Source organism: Pseudorasbora parva, chromosome 18 (genome assembly GCF_024679245.1).
Source record: "Pseudorasbora parva isolate DD20220531a chromosome 18, ASM2467924v1, whole genome shotgun sequence".
In the NCBI taxonomy this organism is placed as follows: domain Eukaryota; kingdom Metazoa; phylum Chordata; class Actinopteri; order Cypriniformes; family Gobionidae; genus Pseudorasbora; species Pseudorasbora parva.
In genome coordinates, this window is record NC_090189.1 from 39,461,742 (window position 1) to 39,482,336 (window position 20,595).

General features: G+C 37.2%; 1 protein-coding gene across 4 annotated transcripts in view; it reads right to left on the bottom strand.

Moving 5' to 3' along the window:
* Positions 1-2,512: 2,512 nt before the first annotated feature.
* p4ha2 (procollagen-proline, 2-oxoglutarate 4-dioxygenase (proline 4-hydroxylase), alpha polypeptide 2) overlaps positions 2,513-20,595 on the bottom strand; it is a 30,668-nt gene continuing 12,585 nt past the window's right edge. For 3 of the 4 annotated variants that reach the window (XM_067424727.1, XM_067424726.1, XM_067424728.1), the window contains 10 exons: positions 19,003-19,242; positions 18,293-18,492; positions 17,123-17,299; positions 16,215-16,285; positions 14,923-15,022; positions 13,230-13,283; positions 9,413-9,478; positions 6,495-6,563; positions 5,998-6,094; positions 2,513-2,883 (listed from right to left, as the gene is read on the bottom strand). In XM_067424727.1, the coding sequence (XP_067280828.1) occupies positions 2,813-2,883; positions 5,998-6,094; positions 6,495-6,563; positions 9,413-9,478; positions 13,230-13,283; positions 14,923-15,022; positions 16,215-16,285; positions 17,123-17,299; positions 18,293-18,492; positions 19,003-19,242 (1,145 nt within the window). In that variant the 3' untranslated portion in view covers positions 2,513-2,812. Of the gene's footprint in view, positions 2,884-5,997; positions 6,095-6,494; positions 6,564-9,412; positions 9,479-9,558; positions 9,619-13,229; positions 13,284-14,922; positions 15,023-16,214; positions 16,286-17,122; positions 17,300-18,292; positions 18,493-19,002; positions 19,243-20,595 lie in introns of all 4 variants that reach the window. The other variant, XM_067424729.1, reaches the window with a different exon arrangement.

A 20,595-nucleotide genomic window follows, 5' to 3' on the forward strand; every position in this document is an offset into this window, starting at 1 on the left:
GATCAGGTCAAGGAAAATGGCATTAATGAAGTGCTTTAAGACTAAATGCATAATTATTAAGAGTTCATTCAAATGTTTACAATAACATTAATCAAGCACACACACACACACACACACACACACACACACACACACACACACACACACACACACACACACACACACACACACACACACACACACACACACACACACACACACACACACACACACACACACACACACTCCACAGAAATAATGCGTTTTATACTGTACAAACTGTATATTATTTCCCCTAATCCTTACAGATGTATTTTAACAATGTGGTCTTATGTGTATTTGTATGTACTTCATATTGACAGCATTTGTTATTCATTTATTTTTCAAGTAGTTATGTTTATCTTTGGAATAGGCTTATGTATTTGTCTTTTTTTATGAACTCTTATTAATAATGCAATTAATGTCCAATAAAGTTTGGTTTACAACACTTAAGTCATTTAGTTTTCCCGTTTTCTGTGACTTAATCTAAATTGAGAACTTTTTTTGGTAATAAGTTATTAATATAGCTCATATTAAAACAGTAAAATAATGCTATTTAAACAAACGACTATATTGTTAATTACAGTGAATGTTTGTTTAAAGTATATTAATGTATTGACTTCAGTTTATAAACTATTCATTAATTATAAACTAATAGTTTGCAAATTATTTCTATACGTTTTTACACTTTACTTATAATAAGTGTAACCTGAATTTCTAGATTTGTGTGAAGTTGACCTTTCACACGTGTTCCCTCTATAAGGTCCAGAGCAGTCGGCCAGACTCCACTCAGCTTTCTCACAAGCTGATACGCTGCAAGAGGGTTGCTGATGAACTTGTCTGGATCTTCAGGAGCATCAACGTCATTCTCAAATGCATTCAGAATCCTGATAAATACATTAGTTACATCGATAATAAAAATATTTTAAGATGTGTTACAGACTGTGATAAAAATAAACACATTTGTGCTCAGTGTGTGTCTCTATAACTTACTGACAATTACACTTAACTTAATAAATGCACCATATTCAATTAACAAAAAAAAAAATAGTTTTTACTTAGTAGTTCATAAAATACTTTATGCATTGTGTTAATGTTGAATTCAACTTACATAACACTCTCTAGTGTTCTTTGTGATTGTAAAATAAAGTGGCTCTTTTTATCTTCTGACTGCTTTATCAACTCTACACCATTACACCGGCCATAACTAACACTTACCTCCTTTTCAGAAGGTCTGCTTGGCCCTCCAGCGCTTCTATATATTCATGAAAGCGAGTGGCAAACTTTTTTTTTGATGTCTATAAGTTGAATCATGTGATCTGCAGAACGCATCAGTTAGCATTTGTTCAAAAACATGCATGCACGAGAGAGGAGTGTTTTATAAGCGATGACAAGATTTTATCTTCTTATTGTAAAAGACTTACCTGTTGAAGAGTAGAATTCATTTACAGCAACACAGGACATCCAGCACGTTGAGAACAATACTATCCACTTTGCGTCCATTTCGAGCCGTTAGTTGAGCTGAATGTTCAGTCTCAGAGGCAGAACTGTAGTCTCTATGGTGAGATGTGGGGAGTTAAGTCACTTTGAAGAAAACAGATTACAGCTAATTGTGTTTTTGTCTGACTGAAAACCTCCGACGATTAGACGCACACTTATCGCCATGACAGGAGAGGTTAGAGATGTGTGTAATTACACCAGGTGAGACATTGAGGTTTTCACGTTGAAAAGAGAGCAGTGGTCGCAACAAGCAGGTGTGTTTACAGTAAAAACATTACAAAATCTAATCTAATTGAGAAACAGGTCATTATTTATGCTTGTGGTGAGTCATTGCACAGTTCCACAATCGCATTGTTATTTTTGCTTCATATTCACTTGAACACAATGATTGAATGTAACCATGCAACAACAACAACAAAAAAAAAATGCTCATACAGTTGTGGTCAGATTTACCCTTGGTAAATATGAACAAAGATGGCTGCAATATATATATATATATATGATTTTTTTTTAAATCGTTTTATCACTCCTTGTTACACAGGAGTATAAATATGAGGAAACACAAAGGCTAAATTCCCTTAATCATCATCACAATGACTTAAGAATATAGTTCTGATGTGCAACAAAAGATTGTTGAGCTTCACAAAATAGAAAGTGACTGTAAGAAAACAGCTAAAGCATTTCCACCATCAGGGAAATAATTTAGAAGTTCAACTAAAGATGTTATGACTAAACTCCAGCATATTCAAACACGACTGGATCTTCACACAGAACCTGGTTCTGTGTTCAGATGACACTAAAACAAGAGCTTTTTGGCAGCAAACAGGATGGATGGATGGATGAAAGTGAATGAAAATGGATGGATGGATTGATGGATGGATGGGTGGATGGATGGATGGATGCTGTTCTCATCAGTCAGTGAAAATATAGATATAAATATAGCTATACTGTATATAATAAAATATCTTGAAAGATGTGGACAAAGAAACATGACTTCAAATTTAGATAATTTTATTGCAAAAGAATACAAAATAAACACTGAAGAACAATAATTTATGCATTACATGAACACAATGAGAGTTCTGTTATGAAACTAAAAAAGTTTAATCAATGGGAGAAAATAAAAGTCAAAATAAAAGCGAAATCCCGAGCAGACAGTATGCCTGCCGAAGCCCAGCAGGCTCGAGTCTCGTGGCAGTGAGTCCTGAGGAGCGGAAGGCGTCTGGAGAGTCTGATTGTGTCCGTGAGTCCAGGCACAGACGGTCGACTGAGTTCAAACGCTGCCGTCGCTGGATCAGTCCACTTCAGTCAGGCCACATGGCCGTCTGAACTCTTGACCTCGCTCATGGATCCATTTGTTTGAAACTGCCAAAAGAGAGGAACTTGTAAATGCGAATTGCTGGCATGGACATTTGATGATAGATTTAAAACAACGTGATTTTTTTGCATTTAAAAAGTAACTAAAAATCTGTAGTCTATTCAGGAGCACTGCATTAATGACATAGCCAAAATAAAAAGGTTGCTGCCCAACACTTGAAAGTTTAAAGTTCAAAACTTGGGAATTACTCAGACTGTTATTAATATGGAGATATATGAGCTCAAACATAAAAAAAAATATTAATATAATTTTTAAAAATTAGTGCAGGGCAATCGATTAATCGTGATTAAATCACACCTAAAACAAAGTTTGTGTTTACATAAAATGTGTGTGTGTACTGTGTACAATTATTATGTATATACAAACACAGACATATACCGTATACACATGCAAATATTAATGTCATAGATCAGAGTTTTATCATAAACAGTGGTCAAATATCGAAGCTGGAGTCCTCTTAAATCTTTCTAATGACACAATTTTCCAGATAATGTAAGAGTGTGATGTTTTAATGTGTGGTGAATGTGTATAATCGGGGGCTGTCGGTGATGTGCTGCAGGATAAGTTGTTTAAGGGCACCGGTCACGGTTACATGATGTTTGAACATAAATGTGTTGGCAGTGTGTGTACGCAACCACCCTATAATGATAAAAATCCACCCAGGGCTTTTTTTTTTTACATTCCCAATAAATCATAAGCACTGTCTCAAAACAAGCCAGGTCTGTATTGGTTTACTGTTAGTTTTGGAGTGTTTTTGTGTAATTCGCTGTGTATGCTGATGATAATGCAAGGGAGAGAGTGTTTATGGACAAGACTTTAATGCTCTCTTCTTGTATTGTGTTTTATTCAGCTCTAACAGTGATTTCCTGGACTGAAAACAGATGCCTCATCTTTTGTGTGAAGTACAATAAACTTCAATAAAGTTTTGGCCATCATTCGGATGGGCTCCGCTACAACAGGCTTGTACTAATAGTAGATAAAAGCAAGATGACAAATAAGTTATAACCGTAATTAACCTAAACTATATCTGCTCTCTCTTCATGCAGCTCTGTAGGCATTATTGTCCGACTCCGGCTCAAACTGAACACCACTACTGACGGTTTCTGACATTTTCAGTGCGTGAGATTGTCCCGACACCGGAGCATGAGCTCTTGAAGCTCCGCCCTCTTCTCGAAAGTGGAACGGGAGCATAAGCTCATTTGCATTTAAAGGGGCACACACAAAAATAGTGTTTTCTCCTGTCCCAAAAAAGGCAAATTTAAGTATCTTGAGCTAAACCTTTATATAGACACTCTGGGGTAATCAGAGACTCATTTTACATCTTGTAAAAAAGGGCATAAAAGGTTAGCCTGGCTCTGCCCTCCTACGTACTTCCGCTCAATTTTCATTTGCCTTCATTACAACGTCTGGGACTGCGGTGTATTCTTAGGTTTTCTCCAAACAAATTTTTACCGGTCCAATCAGCGAACAGATAGCATGACAAGCCAGACCCAAAACTCAGAACACATCTTCCCTTTTTAAGAATGACTTCAGTGCTGTTCTTTTCTCAGAGAAATGTTCAACTCCAAATCTTCCAGAGTCGCGGCCCAAGCCGATTCGAAAGACCGCTGTTCGCCAGCTTCTGTGTTTACTAGAAGCACGCAAGCGCAACTCTGCCGGCATTATGTTAAGCCCCGCCCACTGACTCTATACACGATGTGATTGGCCCGATCAGAGTTTGCCGTTTACAGCTCAGAAGGGTATTGAGAGTTGCTAGACGACACTCGCGGCCAATTAGATTTGCTGCCGCTAGGGTGCGTCTAGATTTCTAGGCTAGCGAACAGAGGGAGTGGCTGAGAACGATGACATTGATGCCGTGCAGTAGTTTGAGTTGTAGTTCAGTAATGGCGGCAGAGAAAGATGCGAACGAAACCATTCATTCCATTGTGACACTGCTGCCGAATACCGAGAAGTTAAAGCCGGAGCAATAACAATATTTGCTAAATGTTGGTGGCCATGATGTTGAGGCCCTCCTTCCCAAAAGGGTGAATGAAGTCCTATTCGGACGGTAACTTTTTCTCGTGGGGTCGGAAGGTATTGCCATCATTTAAGTTACAGAGGCTAGTCAGTTATTTTTATTGCCGTCCATCACTCACCACCCGCGTAAAAATCCCCGGCCGAATTACCGACTGCTTTTGACAAACATAGAGGTCGTGTGGTGATGTAATAGCTGTCAGAATCCACATCTCTTGAGTTTTCAAGAATATATCACTTAAAAATTTGCTGTTTATAATCATTTTTGACCACTATACGGTTGCTCTGCTGTTATTTGGATGCATTTCTAGACTTGTATTTCTTTAAAATGCTGGCAAGTATTTACAAGAGCAATATATTTCATCACCGCTCAAACAAATTAAAATAAAAGCACTTAAACATTTGAATTGGTCCGTTATTTACAGTAGCATGGTGGTTCGATTCCCGGTTCCACCTGACCAAGTGTCCATGAGCAAGACACCTAACCCCAGCTGCTCCCGACAGGCTGGATGGCGCCTTACATGGCTGACATCGCCATCGGTGTATGAATGGGTGAATGCGAGGCAAAACGTAAAGCGCTTTGGATGGCCATAGGGTCTGTTAAAAGCGCTATATAAATGCAGTCCATTTACCATTTATAATACCAAGCATATGACATTTTATTTACAGCATACAATCATGTTACGGACCACGTGAGCGGTTCCCGATCACAAAACTCTCCCTTCCACCATGAATAAATCCCAATCCGAATGCACAAGTTTTATCCTAGGATTTTATCACTGAGGTGGCCTGCACAAGTGCACATTTATTTTTACGGATTTCCATGAGTGAAACAGGCGAAGGGCGCATGACGTACGTCACGACCAAACGTTAGCGTTTGGTTATGGCTGATCCAGAAAGGCTCAGGGCAGATCCAAGAGTTTTAAACCTCAACAGGGTGCCCGCCTTCGCGGAAATAAACCCTTGTCAATGGAGAGTGGCCAGACTCTATGTACAAATGAAATGTACGAGAGTCTGGTAAGACCAGGCTAATGAAAGGTGTCCTTTAAAGAGAAAACTTCACATGGGTCTGTATTTAGTCTACTTACCCCATTTACTGCCTACTAGAACAGGACAGGCTGCATGTCTCGTTCTGTAGTCTCCTTCTCCACTCTTGAAGAGGTTGTACCAGAACACAGCCGTTCCCTACAGAAAGAGGAGAATAGGAGTTTAAATGCTGCATCTGTAAAATGTTAAACACAGCAAGCTGATGTCAGATCAGATTGGCCAATGCTAAATATGATTCCAAAATATTAAATACAGTGTAATGACACAAAATTAGATGGCTTAAATTAAACAAATCTACACTTTGTTCAAATTCTTTCAAAAATGTTATCATCAAATTTTCATTGGCAAGGCTGTTGGTAGATTTTGAAATTGCCAATGCAATAACGTTAAATAACCAAAAATTAGTTGGTTATTTCCTTTCATTGTATTCACTTTCTAACGGATTAAAGAAATTTATTTTAGCAGTACCATCATTGATGTAATGATGGCATACATGCTATATTTAAGGTTTATAAAATATGTTAAACGCTGTCGGTACCTTTCTAGGCCAAATAGCAGCACCAAAATCAGGGAAAACAGTTGCCCCGCCTGCCTCAACATCACTCATCTGTAATGAAGAAAGATTCTTCGTTTTAAAAGAAATACAGCATGATATGTCATCAGTGATTCACATTTTTGTTATATAAGTGTAACAAGATTTACAACATAGATAGTCCAGAATATGACTTGTATCAGAAGGGTCTAAATGTTTGAAGATTTGGGCCGCTATTACAAATTCAGCCCAAAGTAAAGCTATGCTAGGAACTGGAGAAGCACTAAGACCCAGTTCATTTCATTGCATTGTACTTTAGTGTTATAAGAAGTGCTCTGGATAAAATCGATCTGCTATTCATTGTTACAAAATCTACACAAGAGAGCTTTGACAAGTGTAGTGCAGTGTGTCTCAAGCTTTCGACTCCAAGACCCCACTGTTCACGACAATATTCAAAGGCCCCATGACTTTTTAAGGTGTTTGTGATTTACTGGATGAGGATTAAGAATCACAGCTGGTCTATAAAAATCATACTTTTAAAATTGGCCACCTCATAGTTTTCAAGGCAATGGGAAATCTTTACGTGGCATTGGCGATTCATTAAAGAAGAAATAGGTAACACTTTATTTTGATGGTTCACTTTAGACTACTAGAAGTAACTTTGCATAACACTGACTAGCAGTCATTAGAGTATTAGTAGACTGTCTGATTAATATATGCTAACCAACAAGTCAGTTCTACTGACTTTAAGGCCCTGTTTACACCTGGTGTTAAGATGCATTTGGTTCGATCGGATCATGTGGACGGCTCTAAATACAGCTGTAAACGGGTCTGAAACGCTTTGAGCTTGTCCACTTTGGTCCACTTCCAGAGTGAGCTGAAACTCATTGGTCCGGATTGCTTTCGTAGTGTAAACGCTCATGTGGTCAAACGCACTGGAACAGCCTCTAAAAGACGCCCTACTCTCCTCTACTGACCTAATGCTAAACATTATGGGACGAGCGCTAGCCAGACGGGATTTAAACTCTCGGCTGGAGACCCAAGTTTGGTTTGAAGATGAGAAACTTCCCGAGCTCAATGTTCTCTCTCCATTCCTGATTTCTAACACACACTCACAGCGTTCGGCTGGTCTCGAGTCTGTCTTTTATATCATTTTCGTATTTTAATAATAATAGGCTGTTTTTGTTCACATTTAAATTTGTATTCACAAACCTACCGGACATGCATATAGGTTAGATTATACATAGAAGTATTTTTGAAGAGAAAGCTGAACAGTGACCATGGGACACTTTGCAAGTTTCTTCATGAATATTAGTCCAAATCAAAATAACCTGTGTGCTTTGTTACTTTTGATACAAAACAAAGTCTCAGCTTTTAAATTATCACAAATTTAAAAAAAATGTAAAAACTGGCGCTCTTTAATGTGTCACCGGATCACTGTAGCGAACGAGACCATCCCCTTTACTATGTTAAAGAACGAAATAAACGTGAATGAACATCAGAAAATGTTGAAAGATACAGTCCAACTTACTGAAATCTGTATCATCTCATGTAATAGCTCAATCAGTGTTTCAACCGCAGAGAGACGTTAACAAAACAGCTTTTAAACAATGCAAAAAAGACACTTGCTGATCATTAAAGTGAGAATTACAGTCACAAGTTACAATCATCCTCTGTGTAATCTGTCAAAATGATGGATGGCTTTAAGCATAATTCATAAACATGAATATCTATGGGTTCAGTATGAGTCACATGACCAAACATGCATGATCATTTTCAAATACCCCGTCATCACAGTCCACACTACAATGCCATAACACGTTTTCAAATTTATCCACTTGGGAATAGGGTTGGGTAATGTTTGAATTTTAATGATTATGATTCTTCTTATCAATTCTTAATTTAGATTCCAATAGGGTTAAAAAAAAACTTAGATATTATTTACATTTATTACTAGGCTATTATTACAAACCATTTAATTGTGAATACCATGAACAAAAATCTACAGGCTCGCAACTTTTGCCTGTTTTAAAAATATCATATCAAAAAAAAAAAGAAAAAAAAGAGCCTGATTTCAAGCATTATTAAAAGATAAGTAAACACTCAGTAATTAAAAAAGAAGAAATAAATACAATTGAAAAAAACATTTTTTAGGTGGGTACAGAAACTGTCAATAAAATGTAAAATACTCACTTTATACTGCACTTTATTGATCAAATATAGGCTATACATTGCAAATATAGTTAAAGTTACTAGAACAGCAGGTGAATTTTCTCGTCTTTTGTTGTTTGACTAATGTTATCATAGAAACGGCATCAAAAAAATCTGCTGTCGACAACATACTCTCGCAAACCAAATCGCTTATTTTGACATTTTTGCATGCTGTGCAAAAAGACTAGGAAGAGAACTCAGTTCATTATCGCGCACTATTCATTCACAATGAGAAGCCATTCTGTGCGTGCCTGTGTGTGCGCATGTGTGTGTGTCTGCAGCACAGAAAACAGCCCAAGCATCTTTTTTGCGCTCAAATGGTTAATAAAATGCGCACACAGTAACCGATAAGCAGAATCAAAATGCTTATTGCATCACCGGTTCAAGGCAATTTGGAACCGGTTCTCGATACCCATCCCTACTTGGAAAAGTGTTTTAAAAAATGCTCCGGACAAAAACAGAGTCTCAGTGTGAACTGAAGGCCAAAATGGAGAGAAAAGGGAAACGTTTTACTGTGGACAAGGCCTAAAGTGGACCATCGAAATAAAGTTTAACTAGAAAACATCTAGATTTAAGTTGTTGGTCACTGGTGTTGTGTGAAGAGTTCATGTGGATCCACAGTAGCCGCTGACACAAGACCTGATGCCAAGTCAAGATCAAATCACATAACACATGAGTTCTGGAACCAGGCACCACAACATACACATACTTACATAATTTAAAAAAGTAGCCACACGATTTCCAGTGCCTAATGATTTGAAAGCATCAGGTTCATCTTTCTATGAAGATAAAATTTTAGAGTAAAGACAGGCAGAGAAGCAAGACACGCTCGTCTCCGAGCGCACACACATGTACTTACGTAGTTCAGATAGGTGGCAAGTCTATTTCCATCAACCTTGAGGTTGCTGTCAAAAGGACGCTGCAACAGACGTGTGTAACTTTTAAACCAGACTGAAGCACGGCAGTGCAATATCTCCGCCTCTGAGGCAACATTACTTTACACTTGATATGCAACAAAAAAAAGTGGTGGGTGTCAGATCAATTTACAAACATGTACTCAATGTAAAACAATTGGATAACACCTCAGTGTTTTATATGAGAGTCGCAGGTACTCAGAATCAGAATCAATAATGCATTCAAGTTTTCAATCACTCATTAAAAATCACAATTTAATGATCAGGAAACTCATTACCACCAGAAAAAGCTTCTATTCCAACATTGTAAACTAGGCACTTTTTGCCATCAATTGACACACTATACCCGCACAAAAACATATTATTAAACATAATAAACATTTCAAAATTCAATTAAAAGGTCAGACTGACGCTATTTTGCAGTGGATTCAGTTTCAGCTACTATCTTTATTTATTTCATCTTTTGCATAAAGGATTAGTACACCTCAAAATGAACATTTCCTGATATTTTACTCATCCCCATCTCATCCAAGATGTTTGCATCTTTCTTTCTTCAGTCGAAAAGAAATTACGTTTTTTGAGGAAAACATTACAGGATTTTTCTTCACAATAACGATCGAAGACTTCAGATTTTAGCCTAGGATCAGAGGAATCTTTTAGGATTTGCAAAATTTGTCCAAATCGTGGCCAAAAATCACACCGTGTGTATCCGGCTTAAGACCCTATTCCTCTGGGATCCTGCAGAGCCTCTGAAGCTCTTCCTCTGAAGCCGCATTGATTTGGACCTTTAACCGTTGGTTCCCATTGAAGTCCATTATGTGGAGAAAAATTTGAATGGAATGTTTTCCTCAAACTTAATTTCTTTTTTTCGACTGAAGAAAGAAAGCCATGAAAATCTTGGATGAGATGGGGGTGAGGAAAATATCAGGAAATGTTCATTTTGAAGTGAACTAATCCTTTAAGCTGTGTTGTTGTAGTCACTTTATTGGTCATGCTGTGTGTATTGAAGGCTTATTCATTCTTTTAGTTGGAGAAACTTGATTGTTGGAAAGTGGATCTTCACTTGTTCTTTTTAAAATATTTTAAATAGTAGCACTCAGAAGTTGTAGGGGGTATTGGGTGCCATCAAAGTCCCTTCAAATCATTTCGCTCGGCAGCCATCTTTGAAACACCTCTCGGGCATGCAAGCGCAGCTCCGTCTCTTCGAATGGGGAAACTTCAAATTCTCCAAAACTGTTTGCCAAGCTTACGAATAAATAAATAAAATAAAATAATATATATATATATATATTAGGGATGCAACAATACAGTTAGTCCACGTTTTTTTACCACGGTTTTCGGTTCAGTTCGTTTTTTTGCTATTCTATTCTTAGGTGACAGGAATAAAAAGAGGTTTTTTTTTTATTATTGTAATACTCTTTTCTTTATTTTACTTAAAAGACCTTACTTAAACTTAAAACTTTACTTAAAAAAACCCTTGTACACATTCCTGGTGTATTGTATAATATAAAGTAAATAAATATAAAGGTACAGTGGCAGCTCAGAGATGTACAGTAGCGTTTAAGTATGAAATTGAATTAATAAATGTAGGCTTAAGTTAAAACTACAGTCTTCAATATCCAATACATTGATTGAAAGCTACTGTATTATTACTTTGTTCAAGAGCAGTTGGTGATTTTTTTTCTTTGTCCATTTTAATACCTCTAATAGGCTACCTCTATAATTTTAGAGGTGAACTGTCCCGGTAAAAGACCTGCTCGCATCTCGTATACAGACACACGCGATTTTACTTTCACTTTAGACATAATTAACTGCGTTTATATAGGTTACCCTTGTGTGTGTTTGACAGTATTAGCGCAGTAGAACTACTTAGTCCAGTAATCACGTGTCTAACAGGGACGCTCTCAGCGCATGTAAAACGCGATGAAATGTTTAACCGGCAAGGCTTGTTTAAAACGCGGCTAAACACGTCCTAACTTTAGTGCATATGATTGGATATTTGCTCATATCAGGGCGTAGACTCACAGGCACACTCAAACAGAGCCCAAATAAACTGAGAGAAATATTTGAAAACGAATAGAAATAGAAATAACGAATTAAAAGCAAAACCGGAAAAAAACGCAATTCAAAAGCGCGTATTGAAACGGGAATGCCGTACCGAACGGTTCAATATTACAATATTATAATGAGTATTGTGGCATACCCAATATATATATATTATTTATATATATATATATATATATATATATATATATATATATATATATATATATAGATATAGATATATATATATATATAGATAGATATAACATAAGAGCTAAATAATTTAATTTAACGTACACCTGATTTAATTTTACTTTAATTCTTTAGCTATTTCTAATGTAATGTTATCAAGATTGGAAGGGGTCTTAACAAATGTTGTATGATTAAAGATGAGAAATGGATATTGCGTGTCAATTGACAGTAAAAAAAAACACAGATGTAGAGAATTTCTTCATTATCAGAGAAACATTGCTACTAATATTTCTTCATACACATGCCCAAGATTGCTTTTAGGGATGGGACGATTACCGGTTTCACAATAAAATGTACTAACGGTTAGTAATATCGTTTAAAATTAAACCCACATTTAATTATCACAATTTTGAAAACTCGCTGTAAATCCTGTCCAGTGTCATTGTTTGTTTGTTTTTTTTAACCAAGAAGAAAATGGCAGAAGGCGGTAAAAGCACTCAGGAGTTTTTTTTTACTTTCTAAAGGGACATATTTTGTGGTCATATTTTGGCTTTTACAAAAGGCCTGAGGAAAACTTAATGGAGTATGGTCACCCTGTCTAAAGAAAATCGCAGCTATACTTAAACACTTCAAATCTGCCACGTCACTTTCATGACCGCCCACTGTTGTCTAGCGGACGCGAGGCAAGTTAACTTGGTCATCAACACCAAAACTACGTCTGGGAAATAACTGGACAAAGCTTTGAGTTGAAATATTTGATCTCACTCACTTGAAAATTAATGTGAAGCTTCCACAAAGAAATGTTCGCAGCAAGGCTTTAAGCCAAAGGCGAACGAGCAAGTTCAAACAAGTCTGTTAAGGGATAATAATGTATATATTTATTGTACACTTATTTCACATATTTTCTTTACCACATAAATAATTACGGGGACATATTGAATTGAGATTAATGTTTTAAATCTTACCGGTTTATAAATCCATTTCGTACAGTGTACAAAACAATCGTCCAGACAAGATGATCACAAGAAGTTATAGTAATAATTATAGTAGCATTAATATTAAAGTCTGATTTGCTTTTCAATACAAACAGAGAGTTGCGTAAGTTGCATTGAAATGAAACGAGAGAGCGCGTCTGTCGTGATGGATGGATGTGCGCTGTTATAATGCCTTACTATTGACGACGGCCATTATAAAGGAAGGAAATCCCACAGAATAGAATCTAAAAAGTGCATAGAGCCGCTTTCATCTAATCTGAACAAAACTGTGATAATATTGATAATCGTGATGTGAAATTTTCATACCGTCCCATCCCTAGTTGCTTTGGCGTGAAAAATCATTCCACATAATTGTAAGAAATGCAGTTCTTGCACAACAGTCTTACCCGTGAGAAATCATAATGTGGTTCATATTGACCTCCAACGCCGTAGTTAGCAACCTACAACACAACAGAATTCATAACACTGACAAACAATTATCACAAAAATACTGTTATAGAATCAAAACAGAGACAATTCATTTTTCCCACAAGAAAACATCAAACGTAATAATGTGTCTTACTACCATTTACCACGATGCAATGCATCATTCCCTAAACATCTGTTTTTACATTTTTGTTTAAATATCTGGAGGCTGTATACTACTAATTTAAAACTATATATAAGAAATATTCTACAATAATAGTTTTTATTTTGTAACTCTTTATTTTACAGTGTTCCTGTTACACATCTTACGTGTAGATGTGTAGCTATAGTATTAAAAGTAAATTACGCATAATTACAAGCAATCTGTGGACATTGTACGGCCCGCAGGCCACATCCGGCCCTCTGGCTATCCTTGACCGGCCAGCGTGAGGTAATTCAGGGTTTGATAGTAAGGACAGTATGGCCCCTGTCACCTGCCCGATTGGACCAGTGCTGCATTGTAGGTGTGTCATCGATAATGTCAGACAGTATATATATATATATATATATACATACATATATATATATATATATATACATATACACTGTCTGACATTATCGAGTAGGCTATGTCCCTCACTTTACAAAAGCCAAACAGAAACACACCTATAGAGGTGTGCAATGTACTCTAGCATGTTAGACTTGTGTGTGTGCATATTTATTAGAGTGCATGCTTTTACGCCGTGATTTTGTCTATTAAAATGCATTTAGAATACACCCAAAATTCAAGATAAGTGGCAAAAATGCCTGTAAGTTTTTCATATTTACATAATTTAATATACTGTAGTTAACCAATATCACACAAATAGTGCCGTTTTTCTTAATTTATATAAAAATGAATTATATAAAAAATAAATCAAGAAAATAATATTAAGATTATTATTTTTTAGACACCATATTGCCTGTTTTTGCTTTAATTCGCCAACGAAACTAGTTCCAAACAAAGACCACAGCACTGTTTTGCAGCGATCTCAATGACCACTTATTAGCGCAGTCAATGCGTTCTTGAATGAATCAGACGTTTTAATGAATTGATTGAATCTCACAGCGGTTTTAATTTCACATTTAAAGTATCTTTTCATTTTAAATAACTTAAAATGTTAAATATGGATATTTGTTGTTTAAAACATCAAATCACAGAGCCAATAGCAATAAATCTTAGCGTTGAGCCCTGTAACTGGTCAATTAAAAGTAAAACGCAAATAGATATAATTAGGTGCATGCAATACAACCGCACTCCCTCTATTTATTTTTGCACCATCACTCAAATGAGTTCACGATCATAGGAAAGCTTTCAAAAAAGCTTTGCCGTTAGCCCTTAAATATGTTAGCTAACTGTAAAAAACATTTTTTTCAGAGTGTAGAGTTTAAGAAGGCATAAATGTCTAAGTATTTATTTGCTGAATTCAATTGGTCTGACCCTCTACAACCACCCCAGTTTCTCATGTGGCCCCTTGGGGAAATGAATTGCCCACCCCTGCCCTAATCCCAATTATACAGCAACTTAACTAATTTTACTCAGTACTTATTTATATAATTACACTGTAACAAGGGCACTATTCTATATTATATTGGTGTGAGACTGAAGCCGATGGAGTATTTTGTAAGAATCACCTGTAGCAGCTCTGCAGTGTCCACAGTTAACCCAGTGATGTCCTCTATTCTCTGATTGACCCGCTCAATCACTGGATCATCTTCTCCTTCCAGCCATGCACTAAGACAAAATGACAATACTGTTAAACAGCTGTATCTCATTACGAACCAGTACACTTACTAATGTATTACCTACTGAGCACTACGACCACATCACAGAATAAATGTAAAGGTATATATCACAATGTAGTGATTTTACTGGAAATTCAATGAAGAAACCAACTTACTCGGCAATATCACCATGACCAAGAGTACTACATATCAGTAGCTAAGCACAAGATAATCGTAGCTGTGGTGACATCTTACTTTAACATTACTTCACATGTGGTAATTCTGTGTGTAATCTACAGTGAATTAAAGAGCACAGATGTAGACGGATCATTTCCATAATGACCAACGCAATCTACCAGTTAGCATGTGGTTTAAAGGGTTAGTTCACCCAAAAATGTGAATTATCCCATGATTTAGTCACCCTCGAGTCATACTAAGATGACTTTCTTCTTACAGACGAACACAATCAGAGTTATATTAATGCCCTGGTTAATCCAAGCTTTATAATGGCAGTGACTGTTGGCTCATTTTTGAAGTCCATAAAAGTGCATCTGTCCGTCATAAAACTGACGGAAAAAGTGTAGTGCCTCTCGCAGTTCAAATATGGATTTTTTTTTCATATGGATAATTTTCTTACACACATGCATTGATTCACTTCAGATGGCCTTTATTAGCCCCCTGGAGTCACGTGGAGCAGTTATATGATGGATAGGACTTTATAAATGGCCCAACAATCACTGCCATTATAAAGCTTTGAAGAGCCAGGACATTTTTAACATAACTCTGATTGTATTCATCTGAAAGCAGAAAGTCATATACACCTGCGATGACTTTAGGTTAAAGTAAATCATGGGATACTTTGAATTTTTGGGTAAACTAACCCTTTAAGACACACTTTTTTTTAATGTGGTAAATAATGGAGCAAACAGCAGTAAATTGACGAGCACAGACTGCAGTAAATCACCTGACACAATTCATTTGATTACTCTCATCCCATGAATTTTGCATTGGAAAGGTAAGCTCTACAAACACATATGCAATAAGTTCAGCTGCAAAAATAACCCTGTCCACGTCTTTTCAGCACTAATTTATCAAGACGTCTTTAGTAAATCCTGACAGTGGTTTTTAAATCTGGCCCTTGATATTTTAATCAAGCCAGACATGAATAGAATTAAACGATTGGATGCATGAGATGTGCTCACCTTTTGGATACTCTATAATGGGCAACCGTCAGAACGCCTGTTTTGGGATCCCTCACCGTGGCCCTTGCAAGCTGCAGAGAACAACTCATTATTAGCTTCAAGACAGAACCAAAATAGTGTCAAATAACATGCACAACATTTCAGTTTCTTTACATTTCACAAAGACCAAATGCTGGCCATATATCGCCATATATCGTCAATATCATAATAGCTTGAGGCAAGACAAATAAACAAATATCACAGACATGTTAGGTATCCTAAAATATGATATGATTTTGTACGTCTTATGTATTTACTTGTGTTTATGTCCAGGGGGTGGTGGAAGTGACGTATTTGCCGTAAAGCCATCAAATTTTGTAGTTCTTTTTGTTCTCGGGTTACTAACCGAAACCCGAAGTATAAAAGTACGATTAAAAACAGACCCTGTCAGGCTATGGCAGACGTGTCATTCAACCTATTGTAAGTCATTATGCATAATTATGTAAGTCAGTGATTAGCATTAAGCTTTATATCAGTAGAAACCCTGGAGTATATTCGAATGACAGCTCAACAAAGTTAGTCTAACAAAGTAAAGTCCTGTGTCCTGTGGTCGCTAAAACAAATGATTGCTATTTATTTAAATTTCTCTTCATTGTAAAATTTTGATCTGAACCGTTTTTTTGTTTTTGTTTTCAAACTGGAGGCAGTGACTGTAAGATAAAATCGTTGTTCTAGTGCTTTCGGTCTTTTTCATACACACAAAAAGCTCCTTTGGTATATGTGATTTGTTTTAAAATCATTGTTGGACGAACTATACCTTTATACTGGTCTAATGGCTTACATAATGTCCATTGCGCACACACACACACACACACACACACACACACACACACACACACACACACACACACACACACACACACACACACCTTGGGTTTGGCCAACTCCTTGATCTTCTCAATCTCTTCGTCAGACAGGGCGTTCAGAAAGCGGACAATATGAGGACTGTCCCACTCATCCTCCTCCTTCATCGGCTTCAGCAGCAGACGCGGGTTCCTGTTGCCGTCCTGATAACGGCAGAACAGTCTGCTACGTCTCTTCTGAGTCTGTTGGGGAATTAAGATTAAATAAAAAAGGCTTCAGGACATTTTATAAAAACCTACGGCTTATTTAGGATGATTTTGAGTCATCAAAATTTGTTCATACAAATTTAAAAAAGATTCAAATTAGAAATGATTTATCTGTGCACATAATTCATGAACTTCCCCTCCCTCTTGCAGCGACATCTCTGATGATGTATTTACATGCGTGAGGGCGGGGCAACCTGTCATTCACACGAGATCAACCAATGGCAAACCACAACCAGCCAATCAATTCCTCAAGGACAAAATCAAGTACCGTCTTATATTTGTTCTAGTTGGAGAAGCCGTTTCACTCGGATATACTATATGTTACAAAGGGCCAGATTTACTAACAGCTTGCGCCAAAACACTTTTGTGTGTGTGTTTGTGTTAAAAAAACTTTTTCTTCCCTGTGTTTTACTTGATCTTTATAGTTTATACATTTACTTTTATGATTTTATGATGCTTTTTATGGGTCTTCAAAGTCTCAGGTACTATTCACTACCATTATAAAGCTTGCAAGATACAGGATATTTTTTAAATATAACTCTGTGTTTGGTTAGTCACATATAGTCATATACATGTTTGAGCTATGTTTAAATACAAGCAACTTGCACTGATATATATCTTAAAATATGTCAGTGCCATTGTTTTGTCTCAAGATGCACACCAGTAATACTTTTTTCTAACATTTATAAAAGCTACATAAATGCCATAATTGAACTAAACCCTAATCCTGGCTTAATCTAAGCCCTGTCTGTGGAACCAGGCCTATGTTGTAACAGGAGACTGGTGTGATAGAACTCTTCGCCCCATTCATACTCTCTGCATAATATACATATAATAAACACAGTTTGAAACATGAGGCACTTTAAATAACTCAATAACAACTGCTTACAAAAGCAAAACGTGACATTTTTAAGGGTAAACAATTTAGCAATCACATTTCCCAAGTCCTCATGGTGCATTAGGGCTCACCATTTTGATGCCCTCTCCCCTGCAGAGGGCCTCATAGACCTCTCTTTCAGGCAGGTAGTCTTTGGGCCGCTCATACGTGTCAAGCTGAATGGGCCTCTCATCCGCGGGCTCCTGTTGGCTCCGACCCATGTCCCTCAGCTCCTTAGAGAGCAGCTGCTCAAAGTAGCGCAGGTTTCCTCCTGCCCTCTGGTGGCTGGGATCTGAATTGGATATGCAATGGTTAGTTTACTTATTAAATCTGATGCATTACAGCAAAAGAATGTATCATATTATGCATTTTCCTTATCTATATATTTCAATATATTACGATATAAAATATTACATCATAGAATTCTCTTAAAGGGATAGCTCACCCAAAAATGAAAATTCTGTCATCATTTACTCACCCTCATGTTGTTCCAAACCTGTATGAGCTTCTTTCTTCTACTGAACACAAAAGAAGATATTTTGAAGAATGTTTGTAACCAAGCAGAGAGAACAACCATTTACGACCATAGTAGGGAAAAAAGTCTATGGTAGTGAATGGTTGTTTGTTACAATCATTCTTCAAAATATATTTTTTGTGTTCAGCAGAAGAAAGAAATTCATACAGGTTTGGAACAACATGAGGGCAAGTAAATGATGACAATTTTCATTTTTGGGTGAACTATCCCTTTAATGTGCTTTTTACTTGGCCGTTATATTCCCAAGAGAGAGAGACACTGGCCTACCAATGGCCACCAAGCGTCGGGTGAGTTCGATGGCTCGTGGCAGATCCCCCATCTGATAAACAGAGTAGCTAAGATAATCCAAAATATCAGCCTTGAGCGTCTTGGCGTCTTCGCCCGAGTCCATCTGTCTCAGCGCCTGCTGCATCCACAGCACTGCATGATAATAGTCGTTCTCATTGTAAGCCAGTTTCCCCATGTCAAAGCAGTCATCCACCGTCAACAGAGCATTGTAGCGCACCCCTGTGGACAGAACATCACAGAATCTATCACAGGACTTAAAAGGGTTAGTTGCATGCAATTTCCCTTCTTTAACTTTAGTTAGTGTGTAATGTCGCTGGCTGCTTGAGCATAAACAGTATCTGCAAAGATACAGCGCTGAAAGTTCAATGCAAACGGAGATTTTGTCTTTTAAAGTTATGGCAGTTTATTGCCTACAAAAGCGTCCGGTTTGGACTACAACGAGCTTCTTCCTGGGTTGGTGACATCATAAACCCTCGCTAGTCTCCGCAGATGTGACTTCTGCCCGTAATGGGAAGGGGGTGTGGTGTTTCCATGACAACCTGTGCTTGGCACTTCAGCCAATAAAAATACAGGAAACTACAATTGGCCATCTAACCAATCCAAGACGATTGCGTTTTTCAGAGGGATTGGCTTCATAGAAGCAGGAAGCAAACGAGCCGTTCAGAGGACAGTGGAGACGGCGGTGTGGAATAAAGGGAGAATAGAAGAAAAATATGGCGTTTAAAAAAATATATATTATTAAGACATGTTATACTGCACCCCATAAACACAACCAAGCCTACAAAAAAATGGAACCAAAACTGTTTTATCTATCGACACATAATCCAGAACTTTTTACCAGGACAGTCCAAAGAGGATCAGACTCAAATTTGGTGAAAATCAGACCAACGGTCTAGGAGGAGTTTGGCCTTCAAAGAAAATCAAAATGGCGGACAGGAACTTTGGCCGACTACGGCAAGATAGGTATCCATGTTCTTGGCATGACCCAATCAATCTTTCATTCATTACATAAAGACAAAAGTTATTAGCATTTTTAGAAATTTCAATATAACCTTCCACCACAAGGGGACTCTGCTGAAAAACTTTGAGTACCTTCAGGGCATGGTGCCAAAGACACAAACGGTTTACCTGGTCGATATGGGACAATGGGATGGGACAGAGTATTCCAAAGATACCCGGATGGTTTACTATTTCCGGTCCGAATTCGAAGTACAGATCAACGCACATAACGGCTGATATTACCCACAACCCATTGCGAGTTGGACGAGGATTCGATTAGAACTACAACTCAGATGAAAAGTGTTAAAAAAACTACAAACATGGCGGATGTGCGAGTCCGACGGTTAGGTAGAGAAGTTTAGATAAAGGTTTAGATAAACTATCAGTATTTAACCTGACAAAAATATATTTATTCAGTGTTGTCCACATTATATTTCACCTGCAGCAGCATTGTGAACTTTTGTAATGACACGCTTGGCCATTAACTTTTAAAAGCATCATTATATTTAAACTGCAAACACACGAGGAGAGTCTCTGCGTTAAAGACACACACACATAGCAGATCAACGAGCG